Source organism: Suricata suricatta, chromosome 9 (genome assembly GCF_006229205.1).
Source record: "Suricata suricatta isolate VVHF042 chromosome 9, meerkat_22Aug2017_6uvM2_HiC, whole genome shotgun sequence".
Classification (NCBI taxonomy): Eukaryota; Metazoa; Chordata; class Mammalia; order Carnivora; family Herpestidae; genus Suricata; species Suricata suricatta.
The window spans coordinates 83,367,718-83,392,298 of record NC_043708.1 but is presented as its reverse complement, the minus strand read 5'-3'; the positions used below and the strand labels follow the sequence as shown (position 1 = coordinate 83,392,298).

The 24,581-nt window shown below is 43.6% G+C and overlaps 2 protein-coding genes across 10 annotated transcripts in view; one reads left to right on the top strand and one right to left on the bottom strand.

The window, feature by feature from the left end:
- TP53BP1 (tumor protein p53 binding protein 1) overlaps nucleotides 1-24,410 on the top strand; it is a 74,869-nt gene extending 50,459 nt beyond the window's left edge. For 6 of the 9 annotated variants that reach the window (XM_029950868.1, XM_029950867.1, XM_029950871.1 and 3 more), the window contains 10 exons: nucleotides 6,135-6,406; nucleotides 7,069-7,218; nucleotides 7,504-7,934; nucleotides 10,579-10,770; nucleotides 11,184-11,402; nucleotides 13,066-13,281; nucleotides 18,577-18,671; nucleotides 19,376-19,575; nucleotides 20,041-20,186; nucleotides 20,533-24,410. In XM_029950868.1, coding sequence (XP_029806728.1) covers nucleotides 6,135-6,406; nucleotides 7,069-7,218; nucleotides 7,504-7,934; nucleotides 10,579-10,770; nucleotides 11,184-11,402; nucleotides 13,066-13,281; nucleotides 18,577-18,671; nucleotides 19,376-19,575; nucleotides 20,041-20,186; nucleotides 20,533-20,720 — 2,109 coding nt within the window. In that variant the 3' untranslated portion in view covers nucleotides 20,721-24,410. Of the gene's footprint in view, nucleotides 1-6,134; nucleotides 6,407-7,068; nucleotides 7,219-7,503; nucleotides 7,935-10,578; nucleotides 10,771-11,183; nucleotides 11,403-12,299; nucleotides 12,365-12,655; nucleotides 13,039-13,065; nucleotides 13,282-18,576; nucleotides 18,672-19,375; nucleotides 19,576-20,014; nucleotides 20,187-20,532 lie in introns of those variants that run through there. The other 3 variants (XM_029950869.1, XM_029950870.1, XM_029950872.1) reach the window with 3 other exon arrangements.
- Nucleotides 20,880-24,581, bottom strand: part of TUBGCP4 (tubulin gamma complex associated protein 4) — a 35,581-nt gene continuing 31,879 nt past the window's right edge. The window contains exons 16-18 of the mRNA XM_029950886.1: nucleotides 23,721-23,837; nucleotides 22,964-23,103; nucleotides 20,880-22,342 (exon numbers count right to left, since the gene is read on the bottom strand). Coding sequence (XP_029806746.1) covers nucleotides 22,330-22,342; nucleotides 22,964-23,103; nucleotides 23,721-23,837 — 270 coding nt within the window. The 3' untranslated portion in view covers nucleotides 20,880-22,329. The remainder of the gene's footprint in view (nucleotides 22,343-22,963; nucleotides 23,104-23,720; nucleotides 23,838-24,581) is intronic.

Below are 24,581 nucleotides of genomic sequence, written 5' to 3'. Positions count from 1 at the left end.
CCGTTAGAGTGGACGGCATCATATGCTGTGTTTAGATCTCAATACTGGCTGAAATTAGATTTTCAGGAATTAAAGATATGGCACCATTCTTGGTACATATGTTAATTTTTGGGAACCCATTTTATTACTTGATAAGAAGCACAAGTACTTCCTTCCTTTTTTCCTTAGGCCTTATTGCCCTACTTATGCACGTTTTAAAAAAATTTGCCAGGTAGCCATATAGCAAGTTGTGCTCAGAGAGATTTAAACTCTGAGATACAGTTTTATTAAATGGAACACATTATTGCTGTTGTTCACTAATGGGCCATTCTGTCCGAAAGCATTTGACTTGGGCGCCTGGGTGGCTCAGTTGGTTAAGCGGTTGGATTTGGCTCAGGTCATGATCTCCCAGTTTGTGAGTTCGAGCCCCACGTCAGGCCCTGTGCTGACAGCTCAGAGCCTAGAGTCTGCTTCAGATTCTGTGTCTCCCTCTCTCTCTGCTCCTCCCCTGCTCTCTCTCTCTGTCTCTGTGTCTTTCAAAATAAATAAATGTTAAAAAAATTATTAAAAAAAAAGCATTTGACTTTAGTTTGAGGAATTGTCTTATGTACTTTATTCTACACCAAAATCCCAGATGTTAATTCATCTTCAGTTTTTATGCTTGTGGAATTTTTTTCAATATTACTACTATTTTAGAAAAATTAGGAGATGAGCAGATTTAGAAAAACAGTTTGATTTCATGAATAGTTTTTGTAACTGTTGTAGTTTAAAATGTTAAACATGCTACTTTATTATTTGATGTGGTGCTCTCTATATTTCTGGAAACAGCAGGCCTTTTAGATACACTGAGGGCAAAGAAAAGTTCCATGGTAATAAGTTTGAGAAACACCAAATACCGTAAAACTTCCCTTCCCCCATGGAAATTCTCAGTGCCTATTACATTAAAGGCTCTAAGAAGTCCTTTATTAAAGATGTCTATTATATTGTTTAACACAGAAGTTACCAAGCTTATTTGACAACTGAACTTTATTATTATTTTTACATTTATTTATTTTTGAGAGACCGAGAGAGAGCACAGATGTGGGAGGCATAAAGAGAATGAGACACAGAATCCGAAGAAGGCTCTATGCTCTGAGCTGTCAGCACATAGCCTGACATGGGGCTTGAACTCACAAACCATGAGTTGATGACCTGAGCCAAAGTCAGATGCTTAACCAACTTAGCCACCCAGGTGCCATCAACTGGACATTTTTAAAAAAAAATAGTACTAACTATACCCCTATGGAACATATTTTGGGAAATACTGCCGTAATTAAAAACACTAATAATAGCAACTAACATTTTTGGAGTACTAACTATAAGGTACTACAGTAAGGATTTTAAGTGATTGAGCTTAAACTAAGCTATGGAATAAATACTATTATCCCGTTTTCCAGATGAAAAAACTGAGGCATAGCAAGTTAAAATAACTTACATAAAGTTACATAGCTATTAAACAGAGGAACTAGAACTAGTCCTAGGCAGTCTAGATCCAGTGCCTGCATTCCTAACCACTACATTATGCTACCTCTCAAGACTGAAAGTTACGTGTGCAAGAAGGAAGATTCATATGGTAGTTCAGATGAGGAAGAAACTCCTCTGAAGAGAGTTTTGATAGTTTTTCTAGATGAGGTCCAGAAAGCATTTGAGTTGGACCCTGAAGGATTTAGATGTTGGGAGGTAAGGGGAAAGGGCATTCCATATAGAAAGCTTGGTGAGTAAAGGCATAGACAGAGACAGAAGTAAAGAGCACACAGGCAGGAAATGTTTAATTTAGTGGTTTGACTGAAAAAGACTGGGAACTTACCTTTCCTTGTAGCTTGTATTCTTTGCTTATTATCTTTTAGAAGTTGTATTCATTTATTTACCTGCAACTTTTTTTTTTTTTTTTTTTTAACTATGTTCCTTACACTGTGGCACTCCCTGGGACTGTGAAGGTAAAAAGACACTGTCCTTGTTCTCTAGGAGCTTATACTTGACATGCAACAAATCCACAACTTGTTGGTTGCTGTCATAGAGGCTGGAATTATGTGTTAGAAAGAGGAGACCGTCTACCAGCTAACCTGAAGGTGGCTTAAAGACCTCACAGAAGATGTAGCTCTCAGAAGTGTGGCAGATAAACAGACGCATGAAACGATGCTCAGCGTCACTCATCATCAGGGAGATACAAATCAAAACCACACTGAGCTACCACCTCACGCCGGTCAGAGTGGCTAAAATGAACAAATCAGGAGACTATAGATGCTGGCGAGGATGTGGAGAAACAGGCACCCTCCTACACTGTTGGTGGGAATGTACACTGGTGCAGCTGCCCTGGAAAACAGTGTAGAGGTTCCTCAAAAAATTAAAATAGAATTCCCCTATGACTCAGCAATAGCACTGTTAGGAATTTACCCAAGGGATACAGAAGTGCTGATGCAGAGGAGCACATGCACCCCAATGTTCATAGTAGCACTTTCAACAATAGCCAAATCATGGAAACAGCTGGTTTATCTATACAATGGAATACTGCATGGCAGTGAGAAAGAATGAAATCTGGCCATTTGTAGCAATGTGGATGGAACTTGAGGATGTTATGCTAAGTGAAATAAGTCAGGCAGAGGACAGATATCATTTGTTTTCACTCATCTGTGGAACAGGAGAAACTTAACAGAGGACCATGGGGGAGGGGGAGGGGGAAAATAGTTAGGGAGAGGGAGGGAGGCAAACCCTGAGAGACTCTTGAATACTGAGAACAAACTGAGGGCTGATGGGGGAGGAGGAGAAGAGAAGGGGGTGATGGGCATGGAGGAGGACGCTTGTTGGGATGAGCATTGAGTGTTACATGGAAACCAACTTGACAAACTATAAAAGAAAAAAATAATTGCAGTTGAAAAGAGTAAAAAAAAGTGTGGCAGATAACATTGAGACATGGGGGAGAGGGACATCATAGGCAGAATGAAAAGTTATGTAAATATGTAGGCAGCATGGCATGCTTAATGAATATTTAGAAGCCCAGTATGACTCAAACAGTAGGGTAGAGAATGGTAGGAAAAGATGCTCTTGAGTTTGTTAAAGGCCCAAAGCATGAGAACTTTGTATATCATAGAAAAGAATTTAGATTTTTATCTTAGGTGTGATGGAGAGCCTTTAAAAGCATTTTGGAGAAAAGAGTGACATGCTCAGATTTGCATGTTGGAAAGGTCACATTGACAGTGGTTTAACAGTGGACTGGTGTCGGTTGAGGCATAGGTCAGACAAGAGGTAATGAGTGCCAAGGCAGGACAATGGCAGGAGGGGTTGACAGGAGAGACAGAGATGCATTAAATACATAGAAGGTGAAATCGATAGACTGGTGAATTCCTAAATGTGGGGATTGTGGGAAAGGGAGGAATTTAACTTGGTATCTGGCCTTCTTCCTGTGCAGCGAGATAGATACTGGTACCACATGCTGAGACAGAGAATGTAAATAGAACTCTGATTTGAGAGACACCATGCAGTAAATACTTATTAAGGGTCTTGACTTGTCACATGCAGGGTGCTGGATTTGGGGGATATACCCAGGAAAAAAGATGGTTACAATTTCTGCCTTAACAGGGCCTCTGTAGTCTAGTGGGTAAGACATAGGAAAATAAGCAAATACATTAAAAAGATCAGAACAGGCTACCTTGGAGCCTGGGTCTGAGTCATTACAGGAGCAATGGCTTTGACTGCAGGACAGTTGCAAAGGCAGGTATAGCTGGTTACTGTTCCTGGGACTTATTTTCCAAAAGAGACACAACATGGAATCCCAGCCTTTTAGGCTGGCCATGCCTCTACACATGTGCTATATCCAAGTGAAGGGGTTGACTTCAGTTCTGGACTCACAACACCTGCTTTAGTCAAATGACCTCAGTAGATAGTGAGACTTGAATCTAGCTAAAGCAGGCAAGTTAGTGATAGTAGACAGATTTGAGAAAGTCATGTTTAATCACTGATACTTTTTGGAGGTGGTACACTTTCTGGTAATGACCTTGAGGTTAGATGGCTGAGGCAGAGAAAAAGCTTAACGGTGGTAATTAGATCAGGCAGTTGGGAGTTGCTAGATGGGTCATCCAATGGATGTAAGCCACAGAGAATAATGACAGAAATAGGGATGGGAAGAGAAGGGAGGCTGTGAACCAGAGTTTAAGGTGTTCGTCCGTGAGAGCGAGTGGGTGGGAGGATGTTAGTGAGTAACTGGAAGGGGAGAGCAAAGTTTAACAAAATGGCAAATAGTGGTTTAGTAGGAGCAAGGAGGTAGGGAGGCAGGGAGATAGAAATGGTCTGTTAATGGCAGTAGGGAGCAAAGTTGCCTCTTACTTCCGAAGTCTCTTTTTAAAATTTAATTTATTTCATTTATTTTTAGAGAGAGAGAGAAAGCCTGTGAGTGGGAGAGAGGGGGAGAGGGAGAGAGTCTTAAGCAGGCTCCACACTCAGTGTGGAGTGGGGCACAATCCTACTACCCTGGGATTGTGACCTGGGCTGAAATTGAGGGTTGAGCGCTCAACCACACAGGCGCCCTGTATCTCCAAACTCTTGAATTGGGGTTTGGTTAAGAAAAACCAGTCTTTGCTAGAGAGAGCTATAGGGGATGTGAGATGCACTGGGCATATCCAGGATTTATTCGTTGAAGGCAAGGAAATGGGGAGAGGATGACATTGTGTTTTGGATGGGTTAAATTTTAGTATCCTTAGTATATCCAAAGGGAAGGGTTTATTAGTTATTGGTGAGTTTGAAGCTGAGTCATTGTTGTATTGCTGGTAGACAGGCAAGGATGAGTCTGGTGAGATTGTCCAGGGAAAGTACGGAAGAGTGAGAAAAGGAAGAACAGAGTCCTGCGCAATACTATTTCTAAAGGAACAGATGAAGAAAGAGAAACCTGAAAACAAGTACATATTGAAGTAGCCAAAGAGGTGGAATGAAAGTAAAAGTGACTTTGTAGATTCCAAAGGAGGATATATTTTCGAGAAGAGAGTGTTTAAAAATAATTATTTAGAGGCACCAGGTGGCTCAATCAGTTAATTGTCTGATTTCGGATTAGGTCATGTTTTAAGAGCTCCGGGTTTGAGCCCCATGTAAGGCTCTGTGCTGACAACTTCGAGCCTGGAGCCTGCTTCCAATTCTGTCTCCCACTCTCTCTACCCCCTCCCTGCCCCCGCCTCGCTTGCTCGCATTATTTAAGTGTGTGTGCATTGCATACTGTGTGCCCAGAGAGGCTCTAAACACTTCTCCATATCTTCTCTGATGATACGCATGATGATGCATCAGTAGTCTAGAGCAGGAAGGCAAGTGTGTAGCAGTTGAGCTGTAACTTCTCAATCCTGTGTCCAGAGAGGACATTGTTGATTGATCCCAGAACCTTTTCCCATAAGCCTGGGAATTAGCCTCCGAAGGCTGTTTAAAACTGAGCTCCAGTTAACCACTTTCCAGTCCATCAAAGTAAGCATGGAAGATGAAGTCAGTTTGACATTCCTGTGTTTTATAGATAACTGCAACCTTGTACTTTTTATTACCTTTCTGTTTTTCATTTTTCTAAACAGTAATACTATTTTAGCCTATTTTTGCTTCTAATTTTCTATTTCCTTTATCATTTATTGAAAAGTAATGTAAAAGAACCTGATTTCAAAAAACATGTCATGCTACCCACTGCTGATCAAATACCTGGAAGACCTCCTAACCGTTTGTTTTCCTCATCTAACCTTCCTTCCTCCTCACCTCTCTTCTCCCAGACCGAAAATTACCTCTGTCCTCTAGGTTACAATTCTTGTTTTCTTCTCAGTAGGCAAAGGTTGTGAACTTGTGCAGTAAAAAGATAACTTAGCTCATAATAGAGATCTCTTTCATTCTAATCCAATACAACCTTTATTTATATTTTATTGAGATATATTTCCTGTAGAATGCTCAGGTCTTAAATGTTCAGTCCAGTGGCTCTTGTCAATTAATTGTGTGTAACCACTACTCAGAATAAGACCCAGAACATTTCCATTATTCCAGAAAGTCTCCTTCCCACCTTTCTGAATTGAAATTTCTTGCCATCTCTAGGATTTTTCAGCCACCACATTAGCATCATGTTATTGTGGCTTCTCATAGCTTTTGTATCCATTTCGTCCTTGCAGGAGACTGAAGAGCCAATTGTAGAGTGTCAGGAATGTGAAACTGAAGTTTCCCCGTCACAGACCGGGGGCTCCTCAGGTGACCTGGGGGATATCAGCTCCTTCTCCTCCAAGGCATCCAGCTTACACCGCACGTCAAGTGGGACGAGTCTCTCGGCCATGCACAGCAGTGGCAGCTCAGGGAGAGGAGCCGCACCACTCAAAGGGAAAACCAGCGGGACAGAACCCGCAGATTTTGCCTTGCCCAGCTCCCGAGGAGGCCCAGGAAAACTGAGGTGCAGACAGGGTCTCCAGAGAGAGAGCTACAGCAGGGGCAGGGTTGCTGGCATTTTAATATCACAGGAAAAGGGGAGTAATGGGAAATCCCCCCATCCTCCAACTAGGATCATTCAAATCCTCTTCCTCCCCTTTTGTTCCTCTCCTGTTTGGGTTTGCATGGGAGCAAGGGTGGAGCCCTGTGGGAGCTACACTTCGCGAAAGTATAGAAAAACAGGTGAGGGGACTTTGGGAATGCTGGCATATGCTGCCGCCACCCCCATTTTCTGTAGCCTGTAGTGTTTTGCTGGGAGTGCAAAAAGGTTAGGGTAGTGACCCCAACCTGACACATCCCTAGCTTTCTGTTATCCTCTGCAGGTGTCTAGAGCCTGTAGTAAAAGAGAAGGCAGGGTAGAAATGGGTGTGCTGTTTTTGAGGGCAGCAGCAGGAAGCTTTGTCAGGAGGGAATAGACTTCCATGGAGAAAGGATGTCCTTTACTCGTTATCCTACACTCCCACTCCCTGGCTAATACTTTGGTGGTGGGTGTGCAGAGCAACTTCTTGCTGTGTTGGAGGTCTAGTACATGTTGGCTTGGCATGTAGTGTAAAGGCCATGGGGAGACTTTGTGAAGAAAGGATCCAGTAGCAGGTGCTGTCAGACTAACCTGTCTTCATTCTCTAGTCCTAGAAAAGGGGTCAGTCAGACAGGGGCGCCAGTGTGTGAGGAGGATGGTGATGCAGGCCTTGGCATCAGACAGGGAGGGAAGGCTCCAGTCACGCCTCGTGGGCGCGGGCGAAGGGGCCGCCCGCCTTCTCGGACCACTGGAACCAGGTACCCGGGTAGTGTGAGATACACTTAGTCTATGACTCGTTCAGAAAAAAAGGGAGTAGAGAGAAGAGAGGGGAGTTGAGAGTATGTGGGGTGTCAGGAGGGACATGAGGGGTCCACACTGGGGAGTGGGCAGGGATCAGAGAGGCCACCAAGAGACCAGGCTTATGCCTGTGATGGGGTCCTCCCAAGAATGGGCTGAGGAAGACCCATGGACAAAGGAGTGGGAAAATTGGTAAGTACTTTTCTTATTTTAACTGCCTTCTCCAATCTCTTATCTCTCTTTAGAGAAACAGCTGTTCCTGGCCCCTTGGGCATAGAGGACATTTCACCCAGCATGTCACCAGATGATAAATCCTTCACCCGTGTTGTGCCCCGAGTGCCGGACTCCACCAGGCGAGCAGATGCGGGTGCCGGTGCTTTGCGTCGAAGTGACTCTCCAGAGATTCCTTTCCAGGCTGCTGCTGGCCCTTCTGATGGCTTAGATGCCTCCTCTCCAGGAAATAGCTTTGTGGGGCTGCGTGTTGTAGCCAAGTGGTCGTCCAATGGCTATTTTTACTCTGGGAAAATCACTCGTGATGTCGGAGCTGGGAAGTATAAACTGCTCTTTGATGATGGGTACGAGTGTGATGTATTGGGCAAGGACATTCTGCTGTGTGACCCTATCCCACTGGATACAGAAGTGACAGCCCTTTCGGAGGATGAGTATTTCAGTGCAGGTAATAAAGTGAGTGGTGTCTGTAAGAGATTTACTGTCCCTGGGCCGGTCCTCTCTCCAGCCAGTAATTACCAAGGGCATTCTCTCCAGCCCAACTACTCTTGTTCGGGGGCTCTCCAAAGCTAGAAATTCCATTCCTACTACACTGGGTACTCTCACACTGCTTTTTTGTTTTCCTTTGTTGCTTATTTTTAAATGAACTTACTGTGTTTTTTGTTGTTTTCGTTTTAAAAATGTTTCTTAATGTTTATTTTAGAGAGAGAGAGAGAGAGAGAGAGCGCACTAGCACAAATCAGGGATGGGCAGAGAGAGGTAGACACAGAATTGTAGCAGGCTCCAGGCTCTGAGCTGTCAGCCCAAATCCTGACAAGGGGCTCGAAGTCATGAACCAAACTGTTGAGATCATGACCTGAGCTGAAGTCAGATGCTTAACTGACTGAGCCACCTAGGTGCCCCTGAACGTATTTTGGAATAATATATTTACAGAAAATGTACAGACGCTGTGTAAAGTACAGAATACTGTGACAGTGTAGGAGGTTCCCAACTACCGTTCAGCCACCTTCCACTCTTGTTAACATCTTATGATAGCATGGTACATTTGTCAAAACTAAGAAACCAGCCTCGACTCCTTACTAAATTCCAGACTTTATTTGGATTTTACCAGGTTTAATATATCCTTTTTCTATTCCAGGATCCAGTCCATTAGTCCTCATGTGTCCTTTGATCTGTGACAGTTTCTGAATCTTTTTTTTGTTTTTCATGGCCTTGACAGTTTTGAGGAATGTATGGTCAGATACTTGTCCCTTGGTTCTGGTCTGTCTCACCTGTTGTCTTCTATTGGAGTTATGGGTTTTGAAAATAATGCTATGGAGGTAAAGCGTCCTTTTCATTATGTCATGGAGGGAGAGAGGCCTGTGACATCCACAGGACATCACTAGTGATGTTAACCATTATCACCTGTTTAAAGTATTTGCCAGGTTTCTCCACTGTAAAGTTAATGTTTTCCCTTGCCATTATGTGTTCTTTAGCCACTGACTTAAACTTAGTACCTGCCTTGTAGGGAATCTAGTAGGTGAATGTGGCAGGTACATTGGGATATTTTTGCTTAGGAAGAAGTTGTTGGTACTGTGTTTCTATGTCTGCACAGCTACCATTTACTGTCTGGTTTGAAATTTTTTTAAATAGCCAGTTCCTGTGATAATGAGAGATTTGTATTATGACTGTTGAATGTGCCAGTTCTTGGAATATATTCCCTTTTTTTGAGCTAATTTGGAGATAAATGTGTTGAGTTTGTCATTTAAAAACATACTGCCTGGAGATTTTTTGGAACTTAAATTGGGATATAATGGGCAAAAATGCCTCTGGTGAGGTCTCCTCTGACTTTCTTGTGATTTGGACTCCTGAGTAGTTGTTTACTCCTTTATTACATCGTTATCTTCACCTTCTAGTCCTGGGTAACACTTAGCTTTTGGTGGCATCAGTAGCATGTGGATTTAGGTCTTTTATGACCTATGGCTTACATAGTTTGTATCAGATATATCCATTGTATCAAATGTATCCATTAGGTGTGAAGCCTGTCTTGGAGGTCCTTTTAACACCAAGCAACAGTTCTGTACCCAGAGTGAATTATGGCATCAAGGGGTAGGGAGTCTGCGTCTCATTTATTGAGGCTGTCTACTAATGTCATCACTAGACTGCCATAACAGATGTCATATCTGTGTCTCTTTCCTTAGTGGCATATGCTCTGGGTTTCTTTTAGCCCTGCGTTCAGGCACAGGCCAATGGGAGAGAACAAATGGACTCTTTTATAAGAATGAAGAGGTGTTCATGATAATGCCTTGTTCTTACGTGTGTGTGTGTGTGTGTGTGTGTGTGTGTGTGTGTGTGTAGCATACACAGGTATATAAGTTTATTGATGGATGGGGGGAAGGAGTATCATCTTTTTCACAAGGTTGGAAATGGGTCTTGCCCAAGGTCACACAGCTTGGTGGTAGCAGAGTTAGGCCTAGGCTCAGGTCTCCTGAATTCTAGCCCTGTTCCCTTTCATACTCCACATTGTGTTCCTTGTAACCTAAATGCCTTTAGGTTCTGAAGCAGAGCAAGGGCAAGAAAGTAGATAGTAGGGAAGATTAGGCGGGAGGGGCAGAATTTATTTATTTTTTCCTTTCTTTGCTCTGTATCTGTATTTTGATTTAGCCACACAGACATATGCTCTCTCTGAGTCATGTCATCTTTCACCTATAATTTAGCTCAAGAATTATCAGTCTCCAAAGAAGCCAAGAAGGAAAGGTTTAATAAGTTATAATGGGATTATTAAGAAACCACATGTCATTTCACTTCAAGAAATAACTGAAACATGAATAACTCATAAATGCTGGCTTTTAGGAGGCTTAATTTTATAACCGAAGGGCTCCTTCTGTTGAGAATCTTTCCATGTCCCAACCCCAGGGTCATAGCTACATCTATTCCAAAGTGGTGGTGATGTCCGGGATTGACAGCTGGAATTTCAGTACTAACTTCAGTCCACTGTTGGCCTTCCTGATGCCCTGACCCAAGCCTGTTGTGCAAACCCATTGTGAGTAGATGCCAAGCAACCTAAGACAAGCTGCTCATACGTGTCTCTCCCCCACACCCCTGCCCCCCAGGAGTGGTGAAAGGGCATAGGAAGGAGTCTGGAGAGCTGTACTACAGCATTGAAAAAGAAGGCCAAAGGAAGTGGTACAAGCGAATGGCCGTCATCCTGTCCTTGGAGCAAGGAAATAGACTGAGAGAGCAGTACGGCCTTGGCCCATATGAGGCAGTAACCCCCCTCACCAAGGCGGCAGATATCAGCTTAGGTAAGACCTTTGCTTCCTGAACAACTAGCTCCGCGCCCTTGTCCTATTTGTGGTGGGAGGAGTGATTTCTAGAGCAGTCAACATGCTTCCCTCAATCTTAAAATCCCTATGTGGTTTATGAGATGTTAATGAGCTGCTGTTTTCTGGAGCCACCATGTATCTCTGTTTCCTTCCCAGGATCACATGGTAAATTCTCAGATTCTTTTGGCCTCCCCAGTTCTTCAGGGGACCAGATACATTTCAGTCATGGCTGAGACTGAAACTGTTTATGGCAGCTTTAAAAGAGGTTTCCGGTTCCCATGGGAGGTAGAGGAAAGGGTGTGGTGATACCCAAATCAGGCTCTGTCCAGCTTATTGGAGTTCAGGGCTTCAGACCATGGGAGTTGACCAACCTTTGGCTTATCCTATCATAGACAATTTGGTGGAAGGGAAACGGAAACGGCGTAGCAACATCAGCTCCCCAGCCACCCCTACTGCCTCCAGCAGCAGCAGCAGCACAACCCCTACCCGCAAGATTACAGAAAGCCCCCGTGCCTCCTCGGGAGTCCTCTCTGGCAAAAGAAAACTGATCACTTCTGAAGAGGAGCGGTCCCCTGCCAAGCGAGGCCGGAAGTCTGCCACTGTGAAACCTGGTGAGTACTCCCATTTTGCCTCATCCTCCCTCACACAACTGTGGAATGCAGGGCCAGCTGCTGGAGAGAAGCCTGATAAATGGCAATGGACCCTCTGTCCTGGCTACAAAGTTGGGGTCCTACACAAGTAAGGGAGTACCCAGCTTACTGCATCCGCCTTTGCACATCTCCTAGCAGCCTAGTGGAGGTAGATAGGACACCAGATCTTTGTTGGAAACATTCATTGAGTTCTGTGTAGGTTTTAGGAGGGAAAGAAATAGTGAATTTTAAGCATATTCTTTGACCTGGCACCATCTTCTACCTCAGGAAGCCCTGCTTCCCTCCCTCTTGAGCTCAGGGCCCTCTGGCTTTCCCAGACTTCCTTTTGAAAGCTAGTAGCGCAGTCTGCATCTCCTTGTACTGTTCCTCAAACACCTCCTTTCCAGTCACTCATGCTTCATACTAACAGGAATTCATCAATCTATTGTTTATGGCATCTCTAATATCCACCCCACCATTGTGGGTTCTGGACGGGTAGAGGCCACAGTGTCTGCCCTGAGGGAGCACTCCGAGTCCCGCAGACTGAGCGGTTCATCAGTTGTTAAACTGTCCTACCGCCAGAGCTCCTTTGGTTCCTGTATATTTGCACCGTGTCATCTCCATATCTGTCCAGCACCTCTGTTGTGTTCAGGGTATGTGAGGCATGGAACTGTGTCCTTCATATTACCTCAAATAATCCTAATGAGGTTTAGATGCTAGAATTCCTTTTCCAGTTGAAGAATTTGAGGTACAGAAAAGTTGGCTAACTTTATCAAGGTGACCTAGTAATCCAGAATTCAAACTCAGGCAGTTTAACTTTGAAGTCCAGGCTTATACATACTACATCAGACTGTTCTCCTCCTGCTGGTTTTGTTTTAGGGAGGCATGACCTGTCTGTCATCTTAGCCTCCTAATGAGGCTATGATTCCGCTTCTTCAAATCAGGTATTTGTTTTCCTCTTGAGGACTTATTGGGGCACTCGTAGCATGGGTGTTCTGGGAGTCCTGGGCTGGTTGGTTCACTTACCCACCCCCAGGGGTTGGAAGCGAGGACAGCCGGCGCAGGCTGTCTTGCTGGAGTGCCATCACTGTGTAAGAGCACTTGATTACCAAGTACTCGGTGCACCATTCTGGTGACGGCTAGCAGAGGGTGGGACTATCTGCCTGGTACACTTCTTGGTAATAAAAAAGTGGGTTTTTTGTTGGTTTTTTTTTGTTTGTTTGTTTGTTTTTAAGGACTGTTTCAAAATGTCACATATCCTGGGGAAATCAGAGCACTGAGCAAGAGAAAGTGGGCTGAAGATTTCTAAGTATTTTTCACTTTTACCTAAGCCTTGTTTCTATTAGAACTACCACTTTCTTCAGATCCCAGAAGTATTTGGTTTGGCTGTATAAAAACCATACTAGTTGATTTTCATTTATAAAAGCAATGACGACATTGTCACAACTGTATAAAACTTAAGTACATAAAATTTCTCTGCACTGTAAATTGGGTCCTGGGTCCTGCACAATAATTGGGTTATTGACCATAGAAATGGTCTTTGGTCAGTGGTTCAAAAAGGCTGATCAGGACATTGCCTACCCATCCTGTCATGCCCAGGCAGTGGTCTGTATCCTTCTAGTAACTGCGTCTCCATCCTTTCCAGGTGCGGTGGGGGCAGGAGAGTTTGTGAGCCCCTGTGAGAGTGGAGACAACATGGGTGAACCCTCTGCCTTGGAAGAGCAGAGAGGGCCTTTGCCCCTTAACAAGACTTTGTTTCTGGGCTATGCCTTTCTTCTCACGATGGCCACAACAAGTGATAAGTTGGCCAGCCGCTCCAAATTGCCAGATGGTCCTACAGGAAGCAGTGAGGAAGAAGAGGGTAAGTCCCTAGAATCCCTGGGGCCTCTGACACATGAGCACTTTCTTCCTTTCCGTTCACTTTATGAGGCTATAAAGTAAGCAGTGCAAGTGACATCTGGGTTCTTGGTTAGGGAAAGTTAATGAACTCTGCTTCTTAATTTATAGACTGTTTTCACAAAATTTCTCAGTGGCTCCTTAAAACAATCCTATGAGACACATGGGACATAGATCTTCCCATCCATTTTACAGATGAGGAAACAAGCTTGGAGAGGTTAACTACTTGTTTTTTGTCTGTAATAATGGTAGATTTGGAAATAGAACCCAGTGTTCATTTTATTCTATGACAAGTCCTCCAAGTCAGTCAGGTTTGTGAATGTTCTGCCGTCTTTCCCATCTGTGTTCTAGGGGCAATTGCTAGAGAAACCCCCCGGGGGCTGAAGTTCATTCTCTTGAGGTCTGTGCATAAGACTGAGAATGTAGGGTGCCTACGGCCTCAGGGTGATATCAGAGAAACAGCCTCTAACCCTTTTCAACTCTTGTACCTCTGTTCAACTTTAACCTAAATCTATATATTGTATTTCTATGTGGTCTGTTACTTAGGGTTTAAGTGAAGGCTGCAGTGGAACAGGTAAAAGTGCTTTCAGCTGTCTAAAGAGTATGTGATCTAGGAGAGAAAATGGGTGGATACAAGTGTATACACTGTAAGTGACTCATAGCTGCATCCACACGTGTCTGTGAATGCTAAAGGTCCGCATGGAGTGATGTTCTGCAGGTTAGAGTGAATCTTACGAGAGGGACTCAAATTAGGGAAGATGGTTTTCATAAAATGGCACCATTGCAAATCTGCAATGGTTGGCATTTCAGGTGTGTAGATGACTCTTCCCTAATTAACCAAAACTGACCATAGCCATGTGGAGATCTATACAGGGACATGAGAAGAGTGGTCAGGGAATTGCAATTAGGGTTTATACTATTTGGAAGGTGCATAAATAGCCATTGGTAGAGTGGCTCTAGGATGCAGGAGCAGGTGTGGCATGTGTGGGGTTTCAAGGTTAAGTGTGTGCCAGCCTTGTTAGACAGAATTCAGATAGGTATCATTGGGGATAAGATGGCTGAAGAGTTTCCTAGCCAAGAGTGTTACTTTGATTATAATGGGAGTCCCTTGAGGATTGTGCAAGATGTGGCATCAAAACAGTGTTTGTGGTCTTGTTTTCTTTTCTTTGACAGTATTGCTAGACTCTGGACCTTATTCTCCAACACACTCCTAGCCCTTTCATAGACCAGGACTTCAAAAGGCAACTCTAGATGTTTTATTTGTGGTACAGCATGGTCAAGAAAGGCAGCTTTGGCGGTGTTGCCCAGGTAGCTCAGTCGGTTAACCGTCTAACTCTTGATTTTGGCTCACGTCATGATCTTATAGTTCATGAGATCTAGCCCCATGTTGGGCTCTGCGCTGACAGTGTGGAGCCTGCTTGGGATTCCTTGTCTTTCTCTGTCCCTCCTGCATGTGTGCTCTCACTCTCTCTCTCAAAAAAAAAAAACAAAAACCAAAAAACCTTTAATAAAAACAACTTTGGTATAAGATGCAGACTGTCTAATTAAACATTTCTGAACCTGTGTGAGATTAATAAACTCAGCTCCTAAAAATTCCTTCCATTTATGGCTGTTATATCAAATGTTTATAGTCCCAACATTATAATCATGTGTGAGGGTAGGTAGGCCTTAATCTAAATGAGGAGAAATTGGACATTTTTTAGAGATTGCAGGTTTCTCATGGAAAATGTGACTATTTGGGGTCTTTTGTGGTGCCATACGAATTTGAGGATAGTTTGTTCTAGCTTTGAGAAGAATGTTGGTGCAATTTTGATGGGGATTGCATTGAATGTGTAGATTGCTTTGGGTAGTAATGACATTTTCACAATGTTTACTCTTCCTATCCATGAACTGGGAATGTCTTTCCATTTCTTGGTATCTTCTTCAATCTCTTTCATAAGTTTTCTATAGTTTTCATCATATAGGTCTTTTACATCCTTGGTTAGGTTTACTCTTAGGTATTTTATTGTTTTTTGTGCAATCGTGAATGGGATCAGTTTCTTGATTTCTCTTTCCGCTGCTTCATTATTGGTGTATAAGAATGCATCCCATTTCTGTACATTGATTTTGTACCCTATAACTTTGTTGAATTCATGAATCAGTTCTAGTACTCTTCTGGTGAAGTTTTCCATGTAGAGTATCATGTCATCTGAGAAAAGTGAAAGTTTGATGACTTTGCCAATTCTGATGCCTTTTAATTCCTTTTGTTGTCTGACTGCTGATGCTAGGACTTCCAGCACTATGTTAAACAACACTGGTGAGAGTGGATACCCCTGTAGTGCTCCTGATCTCAGGGGGAAAGCTCTCAGTTTTTCCCCATTGTGGATAATATTAGCTTTGGGCTTTTCATAACTGTTTTTATAATGTTTAGATCAGTTCCTTCTATTCCGACTTTCTCAAGGGTTTTTATTAAGAAAGGGTGCCGTATATTGTCAAATGCTTTTTCTGCATCTATCGACGAGATCATATGGTTTTTATCCTTTCTTTTGTTAATGTGATGGATTTGCAAATATTGAACCAGCCCTGTAACCCAGGAATGAGTCCCACTTGATCATGATGGATAATTCTTTTTATGTGCTGCTGAATTCGATTTGCTAGGTCTACGGCCATACCACCCTGAACGCGCCCGATCTCGTCTGAATTCGATTTGCTAGTATCTTGTTTAGGAATTTTGCATCTGTATTCATGAAGGATATTGGTCTCTAGTTCTCTTTTTTGGCTGAGTCTCTGTCTGGTTTGGGTATCAAGGTGATGCTGGCTTCGTAGAATGAGTTTGGAAATTTTCCTTCTGAAATAGAAGGAAAATAGAAACTATTTTTTGGAATAGTTTGAGAAGAATGGGTGTTAGCTCTGCTTTAAGTGTCTGGTAGAATTCCCCTGGGAAGCTGTCTGGCCCTGGGCTCTTATTCGTTGGGAGATTTTTGATAACAGATTCAATTTCTTGACTGGTTATCGGTCTATTCATGCTTTCTCTCTCTTCCCGTTTGAATTTTAGCAGTGCATGTGCATTTAGGAATTTGTCCATTTCTTCTAGGTTGTCCAGTTTGTTGGCATATAATTTTTCATAGTAATCTCTGATGATTGCTTGTATTTCTAAGGGGTTAGTTGTGATAGATCCCTTTTCATTCATGATTTTGTCTATCTGGGTGCTCTTTTCTTTCTGAGGACCATGGAAAATGTGACTATAGTGAACATGTTGGCTTTATGTTGCTCCTTCATCATTAGACATTGCCCAAAAGTACCAAAATCTTTGATGTTTTTGGCATGTGAGAATGTTGACAGGTCCCTCAGTCTCAAGAAACCTGGAGACATTTGTACTAAAACAGTTTTCTACAGAATATTAACAGTTTCGGGGTGCCTGGGTGGCTCACTTGGTTAAGCGTCTGACTTCAGCTCAGGTCATGATCTCACATTCGTGTGTTCGAGCCCTGCATCAGGCTCTGTGCTGACAGTGCAGAACTTAAGAGTCTTTCTCTCCTCTCTCTTTCACTCAAACTTAAAGAATTTTGACAGTTTTAAAGAAACTATATGACATGACTAGTAGATAAATGGGAATCTCTTACATGCTTGTTTATATCAGGAGCTCATAAAATACTTGAATCCATTTAATGAGATTAATGTATTAATGAGTTAAGAATATGGCACCTGGTATTGTTAGGCACACTATCAGGGGCCCATCAGCCATAGAGTTGGATTTATTTAGTACCTTCATCCTTTATTTTTGATGAATTTTGGAATTAAAAACCTGTTCATTTTAGCCCCAGGTCAGGCAGGGCCTCTCCTGAGTCACAAATAAAATGAAACCCAAAATGAGAAAAAGTAGAGGAATGGACTACTACCCTAGGGTAATATTTGCTTATACAACTGAGGTAAAGATAATTGAGGATTAAAATCTAAACAGATTAGGACTGGAAATAGACCTGGATTAAGCAGACATAAAATAGAAGTGTTGGGAAAAATAAAGGGCCATGAGAGGCCCCAGGGCTGACTCAGCAGTGGAGTGTTGGTACTGAAAATTGTGACAGATTTGTATGGAGATGGATCAAAAGGATATGGTGACAAAACTGAAAAATAGTTCTGCTCTGAGTATTTTATAACCGTGTAGAGTTTCTGGTTTGAGTTTTCATTTTAAGAGAAATGTGAGAATGCTTAGTCAAGAAAAGAGCACTGGACGTAAATAGGTGGGCCGGTCAGTGCTCCCCGGAGTTGTAGGCAGAGCGCGGGCATCGGCGCTCGCGGGTGGCTCCAGCGGCAGGGAGGGCACCACAGGGCTGGCCCGTCTGCAAGGGGGCTGTTCTGGCGGCACTGGGCATGAGGGGGAATTTGGTTGGGTTTTTAATTTGTGATAAGTTCATTAGAACTTAATTTCTCAGAACTCCTATTTAACTAAAATCTCTAATGTCTTGCTTTTTTTGTCTTTTCTTTTTTTAATGTGTTATTTATATATGAGAGGAGCAGATATTTGGTCAAAAGAAGCAATTTCTAATTGTCTAGGGTCATTACAGCTTCAGCCTCATCTTTCATAACTTCTACTTCACCCTCAAGACTGTAAAGCAGTCATTGATGTTCAGTGTCCTGAGGTACTTCAAGACCATCAAAGGTAGATAGTTTTTAATAAAAAGGTTGAAATAGGATATTTCTGGCTAACCTTCACTTAATCAGCTACCTTTTAGAAACCCTACTTTCTTTGAGTGTTCTGGTTCATCAAAGTTTTAATGTACAGGGAGTAAAAATGCTGAGGAAGGGGGAATTTGAAGGCTTTGTTATAAAAAAGTACTAATCAGCTATTCTTCATCTTCATAACAGGCAGAATTAGAAGAAATGAGCTTAGTTTGCAAGAGAGATTTAGGGTAGTCCTAAGGAATGACTTCCTGATGGTAAGGGTTACTCAAATTGGAGTCCATTACTATGGGAACTGGTTGTGTTCATCCCTGTTAACAGTCCTGTGACTCAGTACAGAAACCTGTGGTATTTCTAGGTTTAGGACCTACCCCCTTTTCTCATCTTGCCCACCCTTTCTACTCTTGTCCCTTCTTTTGACAGCATTTTATAGTTCTCATGACATATTCCTTTCTGACCCATGGGAAAGCCCTTGACCTGTCTTTAGGATATAGTCCTATGGAGCTAGCTGGGGAGTGTAAAAGGAGGCAGTAAGAGGTAGGCTTAAAGTAGTAAATACAAAACCAACTAGTAATTATCTTGGTTATTTTTTTTTAAATAGAATTTTTAGAAATCCCTCCTTTCAACAAGCAGTATACAGAATCCCAGCTTCGAGCAGGAGCTGGCTATATTCTGGAAGACTTCAATGAAGCCCAGGTGAGGAGTTTCTTTGTGTAGCTTTCCAGAAAGGGCAGTAATGAGAAGAGTCTGAGAGGGAGGGGATGGAGAGGTTGAGTACCAGGTAGACAGTTCAGGAACTGGGGGAGTGCCAGAGTTGTTGCATGAAATAGAATTTTTACGTGGGAGTAATGAAGAGAAGCTAGAGCCCTTTTTATTAAAGGCTGTGGTTCTGTTCCTGTGACAAAAGTAGATTAAAATTTGTGTTTAATAGAAATCACTATTACAGTGTTGCTGATTCTCAGCTTGGAAGGTTGAACACTTGGGGTTGGATTGTCCCTTGAGGGTTTAGGCCCCAGAGACCTGCAGGGGAGGCAGGAAGAACATCTGAGGAGGCCGTGCGGGCCTGGCCTTGGGAAAGGCGGCCGTGGGTAGGAGAGGTTCAAGGACACCTGGGTGGCTCATTTGGTTTAGCTTGATTTGGGCTCAGGTCATGATCCCAGGGTCTTGGGATCGAGCTCCACCTCGGGCTGTGCCCTGAGCATGAAGCCTGCATAAGACTCTCTCCCCCCAGCTCGAACAAGTGTGCTCTTAAAAAAAAAAAAAAAAAAAAAAAAAAAACTAAAAGCACATTTTGGGTAGAATTTTGGAAGTGTTGAGATCTATTCTCTGACTCAGGGCTGCTATTTAGGGGCTTTCCGTAGAAGTCACCAGACTCATCGGTTTTGTTCCTTTTCTTTCAGTGTAACACAGCCTACCAGTGTCTCCTAATTGCGGACCAGCATTGTCGTACCCGGAAGTATTTCTTGTGCCTTGCCAGTGGGATTCCTTGTGTCTCTCATGTCTGGGTCCATGATAGTTGCCATGCCAACCAGCTCCAGAATTACCGCAATTATTTGCTGCCTGCTGGGTATAGCCTTGAGGAGCAGAGAATTCTGGATTGGTGAGTATTTGAAAGCCCATCTAAAATGGTAGGTGGGAAGATAGGAAGCTTTTGGAGTGGGGAGAATCAAGGTGAGAGAGTATTTCTAGAAATTAGAACGATTATTCACTAAATTAGAGTATTTGAGTTTATTTTAGTAGTTTATCCAGTTTCTGTCCTTAGGGTACCTTGGTTAAGGACCTTTTGAATATGTGTGAAGATTTCCATGTAGATTCAGTGTTCTTGACCTCTAAGGTTAGGGGACTGAATTTTAAGCAAGGCATTTTATTCTCAGCCCCAGGACAAACCTAGACAGGAGAAGGGGTGAATTGGAAGGCTAGGAGCCCAGAGAATACACATGATTCACAGAAGAGAAGGGGAGTGATGTCAAAATGCAGGGCTTTTGAAAATGTTCCCATGTTGGATGTCATGTCATGTCAAGGTCTTTTCCAATTCCAAGGTGCTGTGTCTCTGACTCCCTTGTAGGCAACCCCGTGAAAACCCTTTCCACAATCTGAAGGTACTCTTGGTGTCAGACCAACAGCAGAACTTCCTGGAGCTCTGGTCTGAGATCCTCATGACTGGGGGGGCAGCCTCCGTGAAGCAGCACCATTCAAGTGCCCATAACAAAGGTACCTGGAAAGTGTGTGTGGTGTTACTGCTCCAAGGATATCTTTCACCTATAGGTGTTAGGCCCCGTGGTCTCATAGGCTGACCATGTCTGTGTTTCTAAGAGAAGAAAGGCACTTTCAAGAGCCCCTTGGGGTGAGGCTCTATGCTTCCACGGGGGTCCAGTAGTGTATTTATAAATATTTCTACAAGGTTACCATGTAGTGATTACAACTTTTCACTGTGGGTTGTGATCAGTAACACTGACATAAAGGGCTGGAGTTTGGGCACAAAGCAGCATACTGGCACATCTTTCTAACGGAAGGCTAAATTGAGTCTCCTTTCCTCACCTTCCCCTGCTTCCTGCAGATATTGCTTTAGGGGTATTTGACGTGGTGGTGACGGATCCCTCATGCCCAGCCTCGGTGCTGAAGTGTGCTGAAGCATTACAGCTGCCTGTGGTGTCACAAGAGTGGGTGATCCAGTGCCTCATTGTTGGGGAGAGAATTGGATTCAAGCAGCATCCAAAATATAAACATGATTATGTTTCTCACTAAGGATATTGGTCTTACCGATTTTATTCCCTGCTATTGTGGAGATTGTGTTTTAACCAGGTTTTAAATGTGTCTTGTGTGTAACTGGGTTCTTTGCATGGATCTTGTATATAGTTTTATTTGCTGGACTTTTATGATAAAATAAATGTTGAATCTCTTTGGTTGTAGTAACTGGGATTTCTTCATACATTTCTTTGAACTTAGTCGCAGAACAAATAGCAAGACAACCCCATATAGTACCTTCTCTGCAGTTTTCAATAGATTTGTTCATAGTGGAGGACAGCTAGCCAAGGAAAGTAACAAGAAGTGAATTTAAAATTTTTCTGTGGCATCATTGTCAAAAGGTTATCTACAATACAGTGCTTCCCAAAACCTAATTTTACAGTAGGCCAAGATTAATAGTTGTAGCTAAAGCTGAATGGAATTGAGCATAGCTCTAAGTTGAGCGGACAGCTGACTTGTGGGTACTGTAGTCTGAGAGCTAAAAAGGAAAAAGCACCAATTGCTCTGAAAGGGCAGTGACTAAGTTTGATGGGATGACTTTCTGCAAAGAAACAGGAGAAACACAGTGACAACATTTAGAAATGTTAGAAGCTCTAGCCAGAGGCCCAACATTTTTTATGACTATTATTCCTGTCCCAGTTACTAGAAGCATCAGCCCTGCTAATGTCCTCTTATTCTTTAAAGCAGGGAGTTAAAAAACTTCTTCCTGCCAGTTAGGAAATATTTTAGGCTTTCTGGGCCATTTGATGTGTCACGAGTACTCCCCTGCGCTGGGATGGCACAAGAGCAATTACAGACAATAGGTGAGCAAATGAGTGTGGCTGGGTTCCAGTAAAACTTTACACAAGCAGGTGGCAGGCCGTGATTTGCCAGCTTCTCCACAGGGGAAGGGGTCGTCCTCAGCACACAACTACAGGAAACAGGAGTGGTTTGTGGTAGAAGATGCAGGGAAGGACCAGATTCAGTAGCTACAAACTGAGGCCAGATTGCTGCATTCCTGTTCAGTATGGAGGGAGTTGTTCCATGAGTATTTATTTTGGTTCACACCAATATGAATATTAATAATTACCAGTAATGGTTGGGCCAGATTAGGAGAACCTCAACTCCTGTGGTTCTTCTAAGAGGGGAGAGTGAGACCTGTAATTTTCAGTACTTGAAATCTTAAGAATTAGACCTCCGTTTTCTTAAGGACCCTTGTTCTTAGAATACTACTTGAATACACTGTCGACAGCTAGGATTACCTTTTCCCAGCGTGAGAGAGGTGCTGTCCCGCAGCTGGAGCAGTGCCCAGGCGCACAGCAGGTGCTCAGAGCACGATGTGCCCGACGGAAGTTCTCCATGTCCTGGGTCTCACGGGGCCAGCAGAGGGAGAGCGGACACCACATGTCCTCCGTGGTGGGTGAGTCACCGGCTCCCCTGAGGTGGGGCAGACCCTTCCACATGGGAAGGATTTGTGCCCACGGATGTTCAGTAGTATTGCTTGCTTCTAGGAGGAAAAGGTAGAGGCCTCAGTAGTCTGCAGGCATTTGCTGAATGGCTGGAATGTTTTGAATCTTCTGTCACAGATTTGGGAACGTGATTGGACTGTTAGTTTGCGAAGCAGGTATTTTCACATCCCGAAACTGAAAGAAAAAAAAGAGCCTCAAATAGGCTTTCCCGAGCTTTTCTTCAAAGAAATATGAATCAGGGCAACCTGTTATCTATATAATGTCATCTTAAAACTCAAGTTTCTTTGACTCTTCTGCTAAAATTGCTTAGGAAAAATCTGCTTGAGGACAGTCGAGAGAGCGAGTAAAAGGAGAACAATAAAATGTTTTTGATTAGGACAGACCTCTGGAAAAAAACCAACCATCACAAAATCTCTTTGACTGAAAAGAATTAGAAGGGGCAATCACCTTTCCCGGACGCTGGGCCGGGGCCAGTGAGGCAGACAGGATGCCGGTACAGCTAGTTCGTGTCAGAGCTGGGAACCAGAGCCACCCTGCTTCCCAGCAGGGGATTAGCCCAGCCCATCTCAGCATCAGGGATTTTAGTATTTTATTAGGATGATTGGTTTTACTGGAAAATAAGCTTCATTAAAATTAAAGATCAGATGCAGCCCTTTTTCTGAGCTTTAGTTTGTTTATAAAATGAGGCTATTTGGGTGAGACCATGACTAGAGCCTCCTAGCTCTGGAATTACAACTTGTTAAAAAGCCACACACACACACAGAGTCCACGGAGTTCCCCAAGGCTTGCTCCTACCTGCCCAGAGTTCCACCAGCCTGCGTGTAATATTTGTTATAATCCAGTCGTAAGAGTAGTTGAGCCAAATCCGAGTTGATCTGATGATTGCGAACGCTGGAGAGAATCTTGAATAGGAGTGATGACTGGCGGCTAAAGCCCTGCAAGAGAAGGACCCAAGCTGCCATTCCTCTCAGACTCCCGGACCGTCCGTGTGGAGTGGGGCGGGGGGGCAGGTCCCTGAAAAAGTCTTGCCCCAAATTCTGCTGCACCAGCTGGCCTTCCCACATCCTCACCGCCGTTAACGCCTAAAACTTCTCTGTATAGACGCCACAGATGACATGACCTTCTGGGAAAGCACACGCTCGTTCTCAGGAGGAAGTCAGCATCTGCTTGCAAGTTAATGCATTCCGTTGTACACTGGGGGTTGGGGGGAGCTGCGTGCTTTTGTTCTGGTCGGATAATCACAATCTCCGTGAAACAGTTCAAGGAAGTAAGGAGGTTGGATAGGAGAATGTGAAAACAAAGCCAGTGTGTGTCTGTGGGCTGAAGAAACTATTCAGGGCTGAGCTATTTTTGAATGCTGAGATGGCAAATTATCTTGCTTTAAAGTGAACTGACAGCAACATTTTTATCTTTGTATCTTGTTATTTCTGTGCGTATGTAATTATTGGGAATATGCCTTATTGACTCAGAGAAAGATCGGGATTCCTCATTGGCAAAACCGCCTCCATCCTTTGGACAGGGCTGCGCACCGCCCACAGGCGGCCAGACTCACCTTCACCAGGATGCTCAGCTGGGCGGCCCCACGTTCATCCAGCGGGCCCAGGTTCTGGCTGACCAGGGAGCAAAAGCTGTGACAGAGATCTAGGATTTCATTCAGGCAGTGAAACACCTAACCAAGAAAGAGCTGGTATTAGGAAGTGAAGGCAGACCCATCCGTGAAATTAAAGATTTGGGAAAACAATCTATTATTTCCATTCGTTGACCTCAGAAGAGACCATGTCATGTGCACGTCCTGCTGGGCCCTCAAAATGCAACACGTGTAAAACCAGCTCTTCCCTTCCTGGCAAAGATGCTGTCATTCTTAGTCACTCCTGCACAAGCCTCCATTCTAGCCACCTAAACCTGGCCTCGTTTCCTGGACCCCCACGTGTGCTCCTGCCTGAGCTTTGCTTTCAGTGTTGCTCCCTGTGCCCGGGATCCCCTCCTTAACACAGTCCAAGTTCTACCTTCTCGGCAGAGCACTCCCTTCCCCATGTATCCTCCAGTGACCCTGCTTCTCTCTCTGTATTATCTGTGCTGTTCTCTTGCTCAGGCACCTGTGCTGTTACGGATCTGTGTGTGTATGTATGTTCTGTTTCTCCAACTAGATTGTGAGCTCCTTAAGGGCAGAGCCATGACTTATACCTCTCTGTATCCCCAGTGCCTTGCACAAAGTAAGCACTCAATAAATATCTAATGGTGACCACCTGCTCTCTAATTCTGCTTTTCCCAAGGAGGCATCATGCCAGACAAGGACAGTCTACCGGTGAGTGGTTCCTGCTGTTGTCCATTCACAGATAGACCCCTTGGGAGTGGCAGCTATGTAACTCGCTCTCCCTTTAGTGCAGCAAAAACAGAACAAAAGAGAAGTCTG